General features: G+C 39.5%; 2 protein-coding genes across 2 annotated transcripts; one reads left to right on the plus strand and one right to left on the minus strand.

Moving 5' to 3' along the window:
• Positions 1-403: 403 nt before the first annotated feature.
• LOC310936379 (excitatory amino acid transporter 2-like) lies at positions 404-6,118 on the plus strand (the record flags this gene model as incomplete). Its single annotated transcript, XM_083900436.1, has 10 exons — positions 404-533; positions 927-1,079; positions 1,939-2,189; positions 2,289-2,397; positions 2,609-2,735; positions 2,875-3,108; positions 3,678-3,872; positions 4,059-4,193; positions 4,972-5,182; positions 6,047-6,118. The coding sequence occupies 10 exons, from the start codon at positions 404-406 to the stop codon at positions 6,116-6,118; spliced, it is 1,617 nt and encodes a 538-aa protein (XP_083756562.1).
• Positions 6,119-8,560: 2,442 nt separating this feature from the next.
• On the minus strand, positions 8,561-9,877 carry LOC310936882 (uncharacterized protein; the record flags this gene model as incomplete). The annotated part of the gene is made up of 4 exons (XM_083901040.1): positions 8,561-9,422; positions 9,508-9,586; positions 9,675-9,746; positions 9,847-9,877. The coding sequence occupies 4 exons, from the start codon at positions 9,875-9,877 to the stop codon at positions 9,245-9,247; spliced, it is 360 nt and encodes a 119-aa protein (XP_083757166.1). The 3' UTR covers positions 8,561-9,244.
• Positions 9,878-17,212: the final 7,335 nt, after the last annotated feature.

Here is a 17,212-nt window from a genome sequence, read left to right on the forward strand (position 1 = left end):
TATTGTTGTGGGAGATATGTACACCCATAGAAATAAGCGTTCCAAAAGGGTCCTTCTACAAGGGCTGAGGTTCTACCTGGAACCATTTCCTTCTGAAAAACCTTTTCCCAAAAGAGAGGGTTTTTCAAGGGTTCTTGGTAACACTAATGGTCCCAGTAAGAACCATTTTGATCCAGAGAACCCTTTAAAACCAGTTTCCTGAGTAAAGGGTTCTTGGTGGAACCCTCCAAAAGGGTTCATAGAAGGTCAAAGCAGAACCTATATAAAAAGGTCTCCTTTGATTATTACAAATCCGTTTTCATCTTTTAGTTCAAAATTGCATAAAGAAAAAAAAAAAAAACGACAAAAAAAAACACATTCAAAATGTTTTTTTCTTTTCTCTTTGACTTTTAGAGCAACTAAAATGCAGAAGCAAGTGGAGGTCAGGATGGACGAGAGCCACCTGGAGCCCATTGTGGACCCTCCAGAGAGTGCATGTAGCAGTTTTTGTGATACAATTATGAAAAATATGGTTCTCACTCTAACAATCCTTGGTAAGTTTACAATGTCACCAGCTCTCTATTTAAGGGTTTTCACAGCCATTACTAGGCATGCACTACAGTGTACTGTCTGTGAGGGATTGTACTACATTACTGCACTAGCATAGACAAACACATGTCATATAGCTATGAGCAATGTTGATTTAGAATTCCACCAACAGTGAAGGAGATCATAAAACCTCACTCCACTAGTCCCAGTCTTTCAGCTCTATGCTGCAAACACAAGTGATACAAATCAGCATACTATATAGTTATTATGGTACGTATAACACCATTGTTCTGACACTTTGATTCATTCATTTATTTCAGATACAGTAAATGCTTTTAAAGTCATCAGGCTTTGTGTCTGATTTTTTTAAATTTTATTTCTTTATTTCACTTGCTCAGGTGTGTTTCTGGGCTCCATCTCTGGAATGCTGTTGCGGCACATATCTCCTCTCCCTGCTGATGTTGTTATGATCATCGCCTTCCCAGGAGAGATCCTTATGAGGATGCTGAAGATGCTGATTTTGCCTCTTGTCGTTTCCAGTCTGGTCACAGGTGGGTGAGGTGCAAATGTTCTGCTGAATGTACCGACAAGTTTTCACATGGTGCTACTACTTGTAGAAACACACACAGAGAGAAAGTGCTTTTGCTTTTTGTGAATTTCTTTTTGTATATTTGTGTCTTGGGTAAACAAAAAATATGTTTCTTAAATTGCATATTTTGAGGACAAACAAATAGGTGTGATAGACGGAATGACAATGCAGCAGAAACACAGTTTTGATGGATCTATCCTCCTCTAAGCATGCAGCTGTTTTAAAGTACAATGCATGATGCAATGGATTTTGTCTTTGGGAATTTTTTTTTTTAATATTATGACATCTAGCTGTGTGTGACAAACTTGTTTCATGCCATTCCAAGCAACTGGCCATACAATCCTCCTAATATGTCACAGAGGCTCAGGAATAATGTTCATATAACAAACTGAACTCACCAACAACAGTACAGACAAAATATTCACATGAAAAAAAATATTTTGCGGACCGTAAATTAAGTTTTTAGTTTTGGCATGTGGCGCCAAAGTTACGTCTGAGCTACAATGGCAGAGAAAACGAAGCCTAAAAAAGACCTTGGTATTTTGAATTTGAGTGTAGTAACCGTTTTTGGCCACATCCTTACATATGGCGCCTTAAATGTTTTGTAGCAGTACTTCTGCATTGTGTGTTGTTCAGGATGTTGAGACGTAAAGTTGATACAAAAAACATCAACATTTATTTATGAAGGGTAAGTTGTTTTATACTAAGGCTTTGCATTTAGAGGTCTGGGCAGACAGAATGCAACAGGCTAATCATATGCAGAATATTGAATAAGTTTATCTTTTTAAGCCTGTATAATTATTTAATTTTTTCGCCAACAGGACTTGCTGGTTTGGATGCCAAATCCAGTGGCCGTTTAGGCACCAGGGCCATGGTGTACTACATGTCAACAACAGTGATTGCAGCCATCCTGGGCGTGATCCTTGTGCTGCTTATCCATCCCGGCAACCCTAAGCTGAAGGCTAATCTGGGACAGGGGAAGAAGAATGACGACGTGTCCAGCATGGACGCCTTTTTCGATCTCGTCAGAAACCTGTTCCCAGAAAACTTGGTGCAGTCCTGTTTTCAGCAGGTCAGAGTCTCGCGGATCATTTTCAACCATCATTCATGCTATGCTTCATATAGCGCTCACTCACTCACCTGCTTGTTGTTTTCTTTGCCTGTTGTCCAGGTCCAAACAGTAACTACCAAAGTACAAGTGCCTTCTAACAGGACCAGGGCACCCCCGCAATTCATAATAAAAAGGTCACTTCAGTTCAAGGGTGGGATGAATGTCCTGGGTAAGTAAAACTTAAAAAAAAAAAAAAAAAGAAAGATACATTTTTATTTTTAACTACAAGGTATATGAAATACCATAACAACATGACTCAACCTTTACCAAAGATGAATCAAGAAATTTAAAAGTCCTTTTTTACAGCTTGCATAGACCTCGTCCTTGGATATAGATTTTCTATGAGACTAAATTGAATTACTGCATTCTGTGTCCTCCAGGTTTGATTGGATTCTTTGTAGCATTTGGAGTAATTATGGGGAAAATGGGAGAGAAGGCCAAGCTCATGCTGGACTTTTTCAACGTCCTGAATGAGATTGTAATGAAACTCGTCGGCGCAATTATGTGGTAAGTGCTACCCGCAACAGGAACTGATCATTCCAAATAAAGGTATTCAGCAACTAAGCCTTATGATATAGTAATATAAAAAGACCTGTTTGTGAGTCTAAGACATGAACCCACAAACAAAGCCTTTGTCTACATTCAGGTACTCCCCTGTGGGTATTGCCTGCCTCATCTGTGGAAAGATCATCTCAATTGCTGATTTGGAGGTGGTTGCTAAGCAGCTGGGGATGTACATGGTCACCGTGATTGTGGGCCTCATCATCCATGGAGGCATCTTTCTTCCACTGATATATTTTGTGATTGTAAAAAAAAACCCATACAAGTTCTTCATGGGACTATTCCAGGCTTGGGTGACTGCACTCGGAACAGCATCCAGGTATGAGATATTGCTGCCTTTGTTCGTGCTTTACATTCCATGATCCAGACACTACAGTGAGCACAGCGTGGTCACTTAGAACACAAACCTATTTTCCGATGTGATGCATGTTTTTGTTCATAAATACTGTAAATCCCCTTAGATCTGTAGCCATATTTTCAACAACAACCATAACTTTTATTGAAGTGCGGAACTATGAAGTCTTCCCACTTTGACTCCATGCGGGATATTGTTCCGACTCTCAATGTTTTATTAATGCGATGAAACACTCTTTCCTCTCCTGAGGTGAGCAGGATTCTTTCAAATTCCTGTCTGCTCACTGCTCTGCTGTCTCGAAGCATCCCAACCATCTGTAAAACGACACAACTGCTGAATCACAACTGATTTTGAGAGTGATTCACACTTACAGTGAAAATGAATTGTGTTTCCTTCCTTCCCTAAGTCAGACTTATTCCACTGTCTATTTAGTGGATTTCCCTGATTGAGTTTTTTTTCAAGTGACAAAATAGAATGCAAAGAGTTAGTGACTATGATAATAAATCCCTACTTCCTGTTTTGGTTTACCACAGTGCCGGCACCTTGCCTGTCACCTTCCGATGTTTAGAGGAGAATCTGGGCATCGACAAGAGAGTAACACGGTTTGTCCTCCCAGTGGGCGCCACCATCAACATGGATGGCACAGCACTCTATGAGGCCGTGGCAGCCATCTTCATCGCTCAGATGAACGGGATTGAGCTCGACTGGAGCCAGGTTATCACTGTCAGGTGAGAATGTGGCTACAGAATGATGAACATATACAACAAAGCGGTAATATTCTGCAAATGAATCAGCTAGATGGGGGTTATAAATGCAGTGACAGTATGTTGCCATATAGGGCAGCAGCAGTGATGTGTTTGGGCGGCAGAGCCTGTCGTTGGTCCTGCTGAGAGTTGTACTTGTCTTCTGTTCAGTATGACAGCCACCCTGGCCAGCGTTGGAGCAGCCAGTATCCCCAGTGCTGGACTTGTAACCATGGTTCTGATCCTCACAGCGGTGGGGCTGCCCACTCAGGACATCAGCCTCCTGGTTGCTGTCGACTGGCTGCTGTGAGTTTGACACCCACATAAGGCATTGACAGCAGGATGGTGATTTTAGCTTCTTTAATTAGTTATTTTTCAAAGTATGCAACACATTACATTTCAATGTCAATCAGTGCGGCAAAATAATGAACTCTGCAGTGAGGTGAGCATGAACTGTGTCATTTTGTTTGCCTTTTAATGACATCATCTTCTTACCTGTCTTCCTATAACTGCAGGGACAGAAGCTCTCTCACTAAACCCATACGACACTCAACACACACACACAACTCTGGCTCTTAGACTTGGAAACATTTCCTGAAAACATGCAATTATGTTCACCCAGTGACATCTTTGGGTTTATTTAGAAAACAAACCGACTGGCAATATATTCACTGAATTAAAGATATTACTTTGGCTAAAGGGGTAATTCATGGAATAAGTGCATATCAAGTTTTAATAAAATAATTGATACACTGAATTGGTACCTGAAAACCAAATAACAAGACACAGGGCCCCATTTTGCCCCAGTCTCTGGTTTTAGATGGATGCAGATGTAAGTTTCCTGTTCATTGTCCACTCCGTGCATGGATATGTTGATCTTGAAATTAGATGGTTAATCACAATAAAAGTGCAGATATTAACTGTGCATGTGCAGTTTCATCCAGCCAATACTTTCAAAGACACACAAGTAGAAGAAAATGTCAGTGGGTTGGGTCAGAATATATCTCTAGTTTTCATGAATGTCTGCATGCAATAAAATGAGTGTTTTACTGTGTTTGTTGACAATCTCTTCTTCATCATACAGGGACCGTTTCCGTACCTCGGTCAATGTGGTTGGAGACTCCTATGGAGCTGGAATTGTTTACCACCTATCCAAACACGAGCTTGACATGTTTGATGCCCAGCAGACCCGTATGGATGACTATGAAATGGAAAAGACACAATCCTACTTTGAAAATAACAGCAACCAGAATGTATACACTCACCACAACTCGATCTTGATAGACGACTGCAAGGTACATTTTATGTTAACGGACATAGAGACTTGTATGTAGAGAAACGTCCCTGGCTCTGTATGTGCGTTTGTCTCACTTTCTTTGTCTGTGTTTGTGTTTGTTTTCTACGTGGCTACCTGTAATACCTGCAGTATTGGTGACTATGTTTATAGTAATTGTCATTTGAAAGAGCAGTTTTTGTGATACCACATTTATAAAAAGCAAAAGCTTCTTTTTTATGGAATCAAATGGAATGTTTTCTAAAAAAAATATTCAAGCATAGTCTTGTGCACATATTAGTTTTACTTGTATTTTGTTTTTGCCATCTTTTTCCCTTTTTGTCTATTTATTAAATGGACATGTATTTGTGGCAGCCCTGACCAAATTATAATATTCGATATCCTTGACCATATTCTATTTCGAGTTTTTGTATCTAGTGGTATGCATAAAGACTGCTGTTTCACCATGTTTCATCCAAAGTGATGCATTCATTCTGAAGTTCCGAACATTCTTCTGCATAAACCTTTTGTTGATATTTCACTGCCTGTTTAATGCAACTTTTTTCTGATGCTAGAGTTGCATTGTGGTCAGATTTAATAACTGTATTATAATTTGGTCGGGCAGAGAATCCATCAAATACATGGCCAACTCGCCAGAACTTCTTCCATATTAATCTGTCACTATAATGCATGTATCAGTGCATGAGGACACATGTGTTTCCTCTCTGGGGACTCACAAACTAAACTCAGTCCTGAGGACAAAATGCCTGAAAATGAAAACAAAAAGTAACCAAACAATGGCTTCTCTGCCCCCCCATCTGTTGACAGTTTATAAATGATGGTGCCTTGGCCTTAGTAGTTAGATGTTCTCGATAATTGCTTACAGGTCACCATGGGAAAAAATGGCAAGACTACAGAGTTCTCCCTTGTTGAGGAGGAACCGTGGAAGTGCGGGTAAAGCAGATTGAGATGCTGCTGTTGCGCCTTACCCTGAGTTCCACTATCTTTTACTTTCTGCTGACACAACTATATGGTATATATAAACTCACATAAAAAGGTGATATTACAACTTAACTTTAGTGTTAGCAGAGTCAGCAGTACGGCACGACCAAACAGTCAGACAGTCTTTTTTTCCTGTCTGCAGTTTTCAATCCAGGTTAACAACTGGAGCAAATCACAGCTGAACTTGTATTAGATTATGCATTCTCACATACTGGACACAAACCGCAATGAACTGATGCATATCACACACTGTGTTCGGGAGGATAAAACCCTCGGTTGACAACACCCAGGGCCGTTGCTGTTTCGAGTTTTAAGAAAAACTGAACATGAATATGATGAAACAGTGCTTCATGTGTGGCATGACGATTCAAGTGCGAAAAGGTTAAAAACTGCATTACCTTTGACTGTTTGACTTATGAGATTACACTCTGATGTCACACACATTAACCTAAGCCTAAGAACCAAAAGCTTAGGTCTTAAACCATAAGAGCAGAAGGTGTGGCCTCTAAATGTGGTAACAATCATTACGGGATGTGTTGAGTGGTAAAGCAGAAATTAGTGTATGTCAAGGCAATCCTTCCTGTTAATATTTATGTATCTTTTGTATACATGTTGTTTATGTGCGATGCAATGCAATTCTGTTTGTAGTCAAAAAAATGTCTGTGTTCTGGGATTTACCTCCATCTCTGAGAGAAAGAAAAATGAATATAGAAAGGAAATTGGAGGTGCAGTGAGAATGTAAAACAAAATGCATATGTGATGTTTCTCAAAATCTCAGCAGGCCAACGCATTGCACTCTTTTATTTCAATGTTTATTTCTTTGCTATATGACAACCTTGCCTTTAAGTTGTCAACTGCAGAGTGCAATAAGTATGATTTTAGGATAAAATTTATCACTTTTCATTGTTATCAGGACGTATATTTTAGCAGAGGAAACAAAGCAACTCCACCCAGAGATACTACTCTGCAGATGTTAAACTTTGCACAGCAGATTGAGGTAGAACAAACTGATTTGTAATTACATGTAGCATTAATGATCTGTTTAGCAAGTGAACACTATAATACTGGCTCCAGTTAATCTTCACACATAACAATAAGGTCATTTAATTTTACAGTACTGTGCAGAAATCTCAGGGCGCTGCCAGCTTTGTTGTATTTATATCTGTCAAATTCTGTGATCACTGGCATTTGGATTGGGTTGATGTGAATGGAAGTTGGTCTATGTTGTGTCAAAGTTGAATAAACCTGGCCTCATAGACCTATAGACACTCACAAGTTTTACCAGTAATATTAATTATGGTTCCACTTCAGGTGAGGCATTTTGAAAATTGCATTTCCTGGACGTGTTCCGATGAAGTGATCGAGAAAATAATCACAGCGTATGTTGATTGGTAAAACAACACATGTAATGGTTTGACATTTGCACAGTACTGTAAATGTTTTGCATGAAAGACATTGACGTCTCTCCAAACCAAGGTGAAAACTGATTTATTCCCTTTTGCATATAAAGTGACAGCTTACAGAAAACAGCATGTTCATGTTTAAAGTGCCTGCTTGCACTTTGTGTATATACTCTCTTTAGATCATGTGTAAAATCAAATGTATGGAATTTGACAGAATCTGTTTTTGCATGCTAAAAGTTTATATAAAGACTATAGTTATATTTATACATATAAAATGTCTGTAGCAGTGTTAGTACAAAGTCTCAACAGGTTCTAAACTTGAGGCAATTTTAGGTTTAATGTATAACTATTAAACTGTTTAGCTCCAAAGAGACAGCTTTCTGTTCTCCACTTGTATGTGAATTATTGTTGTCATCTAATGTTATTTAAGGGTCATGAGCTCATTAATGTGGTGGTGTTTGCACATGAATACTGGTGCTGGCAACTGGTACTGTAGTCTTCATGACATAATACCTCAACAAACAGTTCAGTGTTTGGCTCAAACACAAATCTTCTCCAATAACAGAAAAGATGAATCACCTGGTGACCTAAAATCAATCAAGTATCAATTAAACCACTTTTTTTTTATCAATGTTATTTGTAGTTTTGTCAGTTGGTCAATAGTTTATCAGTGTTTTCTATGAATCGTTAAGTAACAAAAGTCATATTTTAGATCTTTATTTTTCATTTCATGCACATATTGGTTCATAAATGTAATATGTAATATAATACATCCCTTCTCCTTTTGTCTGATGTTCATTTTAAGGCAGACATTATTTTTGAAACTGTCTCACTACTACATGCATGACAACATTGAATGCACTTGTGCTCCATAAAAACTATGATAGACCACAGAAATATTTCTCAGGCAAATGACGTGTGTACATACTTTAATACTTGTGTGTAAATATTAATGGAAACAAATAAATATTCATTGATGAGCTGCCGTTGTGTTTATTTCTCAGCCAAGTGGTGAATGTGATACAACATATGAACATATATATAATTATCAATATTCAAACATGTTGTAGCAGCTGAAATGATGCAGAGGTTGTCAACAGAAGCAAATGAGTTAGTGGGCTGAGTGCTGTTCAACACTCAGAGCCTACATAATGAATGTGAGGAAACGAGCGGCTTAATATAAGTTACACTCCACAACAGTCTTCAGTAGTATAGTAAGTTGTATTACAACAATGGCACTGAAACAAAGACAGACTTGGCAGAAACTGTTTCTTTAAAATCATTGATTACTCACACTTATTATTTACATTGACAAATATAATATGGGAATAAAACACTGTGAAAACGTTTCAATTTTGAAATAAATGACAATTTTCTAGTACCGAAAGTTTATGTTGTATAGTTAATGACAGAGTTGTTATGGAAATAAATAAATCAAACAAAGGTAGTGCTTCAGAGTAGGTGTGGTGTGGAGAGCTGGCAAATGTCAGCAGAAAAAAAAATAAAAATAAACAGCTCTTAAGTCTTGTTCAGGATTGGCTCAGAGCTGTGAAAGTCCACATAAGCATTTTGCTCAACAGCCCTGGCAGTTTATGTTCTTTTGATTGAATTAAACTGCCACAAACAGTCTTGTGGGTCTGTGATGAGTCTCAAACCTCCACAGGATCTAACTCTGAATGTCAGTGTGACAAACTACTTTCTGGAAGCTCATCCAGAGGGATGACCGTGTACTCTGCTGCCTTTCCGTTCTCCCTGGGCTCTTCTTTGTGCAGGAATGTTTCCATCTCTAGCTCCCTCTGCTGGTTTGAGAAGTCACTTTTTTTCTCTGGCTGGGATACCTGGTTTGGTCCGTTCCACCTGCACAGTAAGGAGGAGTGTGAATTTAATTCCGTGCACACAGAAAAGTTATTGTCGAAAATTGTTTTATGGTTTTAACACTTACTTGTCTCGGGTAGCGATGGCGACACAGAGCAAGACGAGTGCTGCTACACCAACAATAAAACCAAGGATAATGATCCAACCTGGAGACGTGAGCACATATGTGTTACTTACACCAGCCTTAAATTATACAGAAAACTAGTAATTAAATACATTTTCATCTGGACTCACTTGGTGTGCTTCCACTCTGTCGTGGTGATAAAATGGTGACATGATCTTTCACTTTTGCTGGTGAAGCTGGTGCTAGAACATAAATGACCCATTTAAAAACATTCCATAGACAAACAAAGCCAACATTTGATTTTAAAACAACTTTTAATAAGTACTGGGCATAAATCCTTACCTTCTTGTTTTATGATGATTGTTTTTTTCATGGTAGTTATCTCAACTGTTGTGTCTGATCCTGATCCCAATCCTTCAGGCTCAGAAAACAGCCATGTAGCAGTTGTGAAGGTTGTTGATGCAGTGCTAGTTTCTGTGGATAAACATTAAAACACAGACTTAAAATCTTCATGGAAACATTAAAGATGAAGGATGACCATAGGCCTGAAAAAGATTCTTGTGCAAGACTGGAATTTCATCTGACATACTGTACCTGTTGTCATTCCTGAGCCTGATCCATCAAAATCTCCAACTTCAGCAAACATGGAGGTTGATGATGCAGTGCTACTTTCTGTGCTGGAGATAGAGGTCACACTGGACATTAGATCATTATCTTCTCCATCTCCAGACCCAGACCCAGACTCTGAAGACTGAGTGCTCAGAAAGTTAAAGCTGGGGACGGCAGGATCAGTAGTTTGGGAGACTAAGACATGGCGTGGTGTTGCACTTGAATGGGCTTCATTTGGCAATGATGAGGAGGTAAAGCTTGACTGAGGGCTTTGACTAGTAGGTGCATTGGAACTGGAGAATGTGGACTTTGAGGAAACTGTGGTTGCAGTGTGATCACCGATGAGCGCAGAGGTTGTGGACTCCCCGCTGGCCTCATCTATAGCAACCTTTTCGGGGTCAGAAGAGGTGTGTTGCTGGGCTGGTGATTTGCTTGTGTTGCTTTCAGGTGATTTAGTTGCGAGGGTGGAGGGAAAAAAGTGATCAACGAGGAACCCATCCGTCACTGCCTCTCGGAGAACTTCGTCCTCTGCTTTGGTGGGAGTCTGGGTCACAGCTAAGGCGAAGGGAGATGGAAAAATTCACGAGTCACATTAAGTGTTTAAACAACCAGACCTGACATGAGGTAAAAGGAAAGTTACCAAGCTTCCTTCAAGTGGTATTATAAAGACATCACACGGAGCTTATGTGCTTCGCCCCCCCAAAGTCTTGTATAAACTTGCGTTGCAGTTGTCTTTAGTGAAGGTGTGGTGAGAAACAGTAATGATTAACCGGGGTGACTAATCATCTTTGAGTGGGTTAACAAAAACCTGGCAGTCTCATCAAAGTATCAGTTTTGTTAGAAGCAAACCACACCTACACCAGAGTAAACCACAACTGACTGATCTTTTTTTGTTTTTTCTTCCTTGGAAGGAAGCCATGGACATAGATTTAGTTATTAACGAAGAGGAAGTAAGGAGGATACATTAGGTAATGAACATTATCACATAATAAATTAAAAATATGTATTGTTCATTTTGTTTGTTTAAGTGTTTTGCCTGCATATTACCAAGATCAAATACAGTTCTGAGATGCTCGTGCATTTTTTTGGTGCTGGATATCTCACTTCCTTTGTGCTGTAATTATTGTAAAAGGTTTAATAGAGACCTGTATAAACATTTTCAAATGGCATTACACTTTTCACCATGTATGTCCTCATCCTTGGCAGAATAAGTGCATTTGCTATTAATAATTCTGTATTTTATCTCAAATATATATTTTAAAGGATTATTCATAACATACAGATTTCAATCAGCAATCTGAGTACTTCTGTCACCAAATACCTCAGTAGGCCATCTGTTGCCTTGTGAAAATCTCAGGACTGGAAACAGTGGTTTATTAAAAAATGTAAAAGAAGGCATTAAAGAATCAAATCACCCATCTCCTTTCTCCATTTCTGCCCAATCATGTTCAGCTCCACTGATCCCTATATGAAGTTACCGGTTGCTCAGGCTTGTGTAACAGCTCTGTGCTGGTCTTTGGTTTCACCTTATTCAAGTCATACGCATTAATGCACCTTCTGGAGCAGCTCAGAACATTTCACAAAGACATCTGTGTGTAATCTGGAGGTGCGAGTGAAACCTGCACTTTGACAATGAAATCCTATTCTTACAGAGAGAGTTAGAGCTGAAACATAAAGAGCATCTCAGGTGAGAGGCGGAAAAGTGCTGACTCACGGGATAAGAAAAAGGACACCATGGGAATTATGGAAAATTCACAACTGTGTATTGAAAGAATTCTATGTTTTCTGCTTTTAATAAGTAAGACTATGGACTCAAATCTTAGAAAACATTTGAAACCATGAATGAAGATCTCAAATGAGCATGTGAGCAAACCACTATATTTAAAATTCTCAAAGACTGACTTACACAGAGAATCAAAAAAGAAATGTCAGAAACTTCAACAAATGCATTTGTACAAGTCTGTATCTTACTGTTAATTGGTGTTGTCCGGACAACGGTGAGAAGTCCAAGTAAAACCCCCACAAGAACATTCTTCATCTTCATAACACAAACTGCTGGTGGAGTCACTGACTGAAAAATGTAAAAAGCTGAAAGTACTTGGCACACTGAACTGATGACTTTAAAACAGATGAATCATGGCTTTGCCTTTTATACACACCAGCAGGTAGGTGTTGCATCAGTACAACAATGGCTGGCAGCGCACAAAAACATACACAGGAGGGCTGGCACACCTGTGAACACACCCTCTTCCTCAGACACTTTCTCACACGTCTTCCCATACTTTCTTCCTTCAGGCACAAACATATTATACACATTTAAATAGAAATAAAACACAATATCATCGCAAATTGATCATTTCATTGTATGAGTTACTCCATTTGTTTTGTTAGATGTCGACAGTTAAAGCAATAACAGCAGTGGAAGGCATTTAACTTCAATTTATGTCAGATCAAATTTGTTGTAAGGATTTCCTTTCTTTTATTTTTACACAAAAACTGACTCGAGTGTATGACAAGACATTTTGCGAATGAAAGTAAAGTGTCATCAGATGAACTTGACCTAACATGAGTGTAGTGGAGAACCTAAGCTTCATTTCAAAGCCGCTCAAAGTTATTAGCTTAGGCAGGTTTCAATGGGCTTGACTCACATGCACTTTTTCTAGTCCTCAATCACCATGGCACGGAAGAGTCGTGTAAAGGTTTTTCACATTTATTTCCCACTTACCGTATATATATATATATATATATCCAAGCCTCTCTCAGATCAACAACACATGAAACTATGCCTTCGATGTTCCAAGTTGTAGATGGAGGTTTACAGCTGACAGTAACATAACGGTCAAAAAGGCGAACCTATCACTGTGGCATCTATCTTTCTATCCATCTGTAGCTATAAGGTATCAAAGGTCCACAATACCACATTCTTTCCCTTTAAGAGCCACTGGTTAAGCTTGCGTCAATCAATTAAACTAACTAAATTAACTCAATACTGGCTCCTACAATGGCAACCTGGCATTGCAATACAGGAACAAAGCAGTTACGGAACATTATCTAAATAAAGCAAACAAAAAGGACAAGACACAAATATTAATCTCAGTAGGAAATTAGGAAAACGGTGGTAGGAAATAGTCAATATAAATATTGAAATTATGTTTTCATCAAACATATTTTATTTCCATACTATAATTAAAAAAAGAGTGCAAGTGTGGAATAAAGCTGGTCACTGCACTTTTTGTTGGGAATTGTGTAAGGTAAGACAGGCTGGAGGCACACAAAACAAACAAACAAACAAACAAACGCAAATGACTGCACAATTATCACCAACACCTATTTAGTAAAAGTGAAAATAATCTGTGTCAAGCATCTTTCTCAGAAATGCAGACAGCTTTCACTGAAATGTTAAATGTGTTTGCTGGCTGGAAAAGTCATGGATATCACTCAAGACCTCAGGCAGAGACATGATAAAAGACGTGCATCTCTGGAGACACATTAAGCAATCCACCATATCTCATTTGCACCTCCTCCTTCCAATTTCCCCCCAGTTAATTTTTTAAAGAGTGAAAAAAAGGGAATCTTCATTTATTGACGTTGTTTCGAAAATTCACTACGCAATTGTGGTCTCAGCTCAGTGTCATCTTCCTGCGGGCTGTGTACAAGAACTGTTGACGGAAGTTAGTGTGTCACTGCACAGCTTCAGCCTCAGGCTTTTGAGCACATTCGTGACCGTGCAACATTCGTCATGAATTACTCACCATGTGTGGGTGAACACCTGTACTGACTTGTATGCCACACCTAGTGAACGTTCATTCCTGGTAATCTAGATAATGAAATTGTACGTTATCCTTAGTAACTGTGAGTAACATCACAACTGATCTGACTGACAAAAGCTGGCTTTCACAAGCATGCAACAGTTAACACAATCTGGCTAGACACTGTTAGTGACTCAGGATGCACACTGTTCCTGCAGTGCCTGTGTGGGTAACGGGAAGATCTACACATTAAACGTTGGACCCTGTGAGCACAGACAGGAGGATGTCCATGTCATTTCTAATGAAAAACTTGTTTCAGAGTGTGATATAGGAGAGTTTATTGGGACATGAACACATGGTCGTTTATGGTCGCCATAGTGTGCTGGCCACGCGGCAAAATTACGTCATATCCTGTGTCGAACTGGGCTCGTCAGCTCCGATAGGTGCTGCGATTGGGCGCGCACATCTCTGAATTGTTGTAACTGTGTCGGCTGCGGTTCGCGCCAACTCTTCATTGGGAAGACTGGTCGAGCAGGTCCGCTTGTTCAAGCATTTGTATGACTATTCTGTCCGAGAGCACCGAGACAGACAGATGGCCTTAAATTCATGGAAGGAGATTGCTACCACGTTACAAAAAGACGACAGTTTTTGGCGTAGGACGTGGAAAAACATGCGGGATCGCTTTGTGAAGGGCAAAAGACGAGCCCATGGAAAGAGTGTTGACCCCGGGGGGGAAAAGCCCTCCCTGTGATTCTGGTGGAGCTGGGATGGCTGTCCAAATACGTGAAATACCGAGAGACAGCAATTTTGAGACCAATGTAAGCGATATCCTAAAATTAAATGGCAGAAAGTTGTTGTTTACTAATGTTGCTAAGCAGCCGACCTTTATCCGGCAGCACATTTTGACGCCTCCATGCATACTTGTAGGTCGCTCGCTTTCTGAGAGGCCCCACGCCACAGTGTCACGCGCAAGTATACACAAGGCTATAATCTGAAGCTTACTACGCAAATAAAGACAAACACCATCCTTTCTACTACGCAAAGGCCACTGTAGTTCCCTAACAAGCTTATTTCTTAAAATTTGCCAGTCTCAAAGCCTCTTTCAAACTAAAATAAAGCGGATGAAGAAGAAATTAATGTGATCACCTGGGTCTTGTGTTCCCACTAATTCCAATCAGAGCCTACATTGATCGATTTCGATCGGCTCGTTTGCAGCAACTAGGAGGTTTTTGACCATAAAAACAAGTTAATGTATGTAAGTAGACCTCCATAACTCACATATTTGTGCGATTGGACCACTATGGTAGCTTTAAATGTGTATATGAGTTTCATCATTTTCGAAACTTCAGTGCCTTTTCAGAGTAAATCAGTAATGACTGCATTCTCATTTTGGGTTATTTTGAAATATTTGGACCATTTTAATTTTTTTAAAGGCCAGTCTTAATATGAAGTGGGGGACATTTTGCTCATGCTGTTGTGGTGATATATTGTAAAGTGAGGAACCTGATAATGCAAGCAGGCCTGTGTGTTTTGTCTGTGTCCAGTTAAATGTATGGATGGGATTGACTTGTAAAGCCACAGAACACAAGGTCTTTCAAGGGCAAGTCCGCTGGGCATGTGCAGGTCAATTAACAGCCAGTGTAAGATGCAGACTCCCTCCTACTGCTTCACTGTAATCTCATGTTTCATGGCAGCCACCATTGTTACTGTTTCAAAATCACAAGACAACTGAGCTCAACAACCTTCAACAGCCTTTATCACCTCTGTGGACAGATATCAACTGCAGTGTGGCACATTCCCAAAAACATTGTTTTTCATCTCACTGATGTCCTGAAATAAAATATTGGGTAGGGAAAACTTCCATCCAATTTTTACCTTTAAACATTTCTGAAAAATAATTTAACAACAGAGGGACAAAAGTACATTGACTGGACATTTGAAGCATCACTGCTTACCCAAATTATCCCTACACCCTTAGCAATAAGGGTTCCAAAAGGGTCCTTCTACAAGGGCTGAGGTTCTACCTGGAACCATTCGCTTCTGAAAAACCAAAGGGTTTTTCAAGGGTTCTTGGTAAAAGGGAAAACCCCTTTCCTGAATAAAGGGTTTTAAAAGGGTTCTTGGTGGAACCCTCCAAAAGGGATAAAGGTTCCACCTGGAGCCAAAAAGGGTTCTCCTATGAGGACAAGCCGAAGAACCTTATATAGTTGACCAAGCTCTGTGGATATTCTCATGAGAGATGGAAGTCAACGGACATACAAGATCCTACCCAATGCAAACAATTTGAATAATGTTTAACATATACTCCAGTTACATAAATAGGCTTTTCCAAAATCCCAATTTATGCCTCCCTGCCATTTTTCTTGTAGAACCAACATCACTATTACTGTGTCTGAAATCAACTTCCATCTAATTTGGTGACTCATGACACAGATCATTGAATTCTGTCATACAGCATATTAAAACACTAGAACATGAATGCATTTATCTCTAAATTCACTTTGGTTTAGTCTCTCATTGTACCAGCACAGCTGCACAAAGCTTACATTTTAGATAATGGCTTGCAAACTCACTACTTAGTCAAACTAAAGTGCATAAGCTGCTCTTGTCTTTCCTCTGCTGTGATGCTGTCAGGATGGTATTTGAGCCTCCCTGTTTAACCCATATTTCATGGGAGGGAAAACAAAGTGCAGTGCAGGTGGTACAGCCATTGTGCTGAATCATTAAGTTCACAGTCCGTGAGAGTACACAGTGAGTATTAAGCAGAGTTGGAGAGGAGTGTTCAAAGGGATCATACCATATTTTGTTGGGACCATTATTGAAGCCAAAGTTTGTGTTCATCATAATGAATGTTGTGAAACTGGCTTTGCATTTGAAGAGAGGCCATGTGAGTTTACCCTGCTGTTGGTATGGTTACATGTGTTATCTTGTCAAAGTCAACAACTACTTTATATATGTTAGTATGTTGCTGTACGCGAAATGACAACGTTTGTTGAATTGTATCACATCCAAGAAAACACAAAAGCTGACTTCCTGAGTGATTCACCACCATAGTAACTGGAAACCATTTTGAGACACACCCAATGTTTGGGTCTCTGCGTTGCTAACAGTTAAAGTAATTGAGAAGAAACCCAACATGCTGACGTCTCCTTCCCAAATCTGGCTTGGCTGGATTTATTTACACCTGACAAAACTTGACATGGCAAAACATGGCAGGCAAACACTTTCAAAGGTGCCACTCCTTTTCATTTGTGAGATAAATATGCCTCACAGGGTTAAGGCAGAATCAAATTAAGGATGGGTCTAATAATGCTAATGTAACATGTTAAGTCCGGTCCAATCCACAACAA

Source organism: Microchirus variegatus, assembly GCF_963457635.1.
Source record: "Microchirus variegatus genome assembly, chromosome: 14".
Lineage (NCBI taxonomy): Eukaryota > Metazoa > Chordata > Actinopteri > Pleuronectiformes > Soleidae > Microchirus > Microchirus variegatus.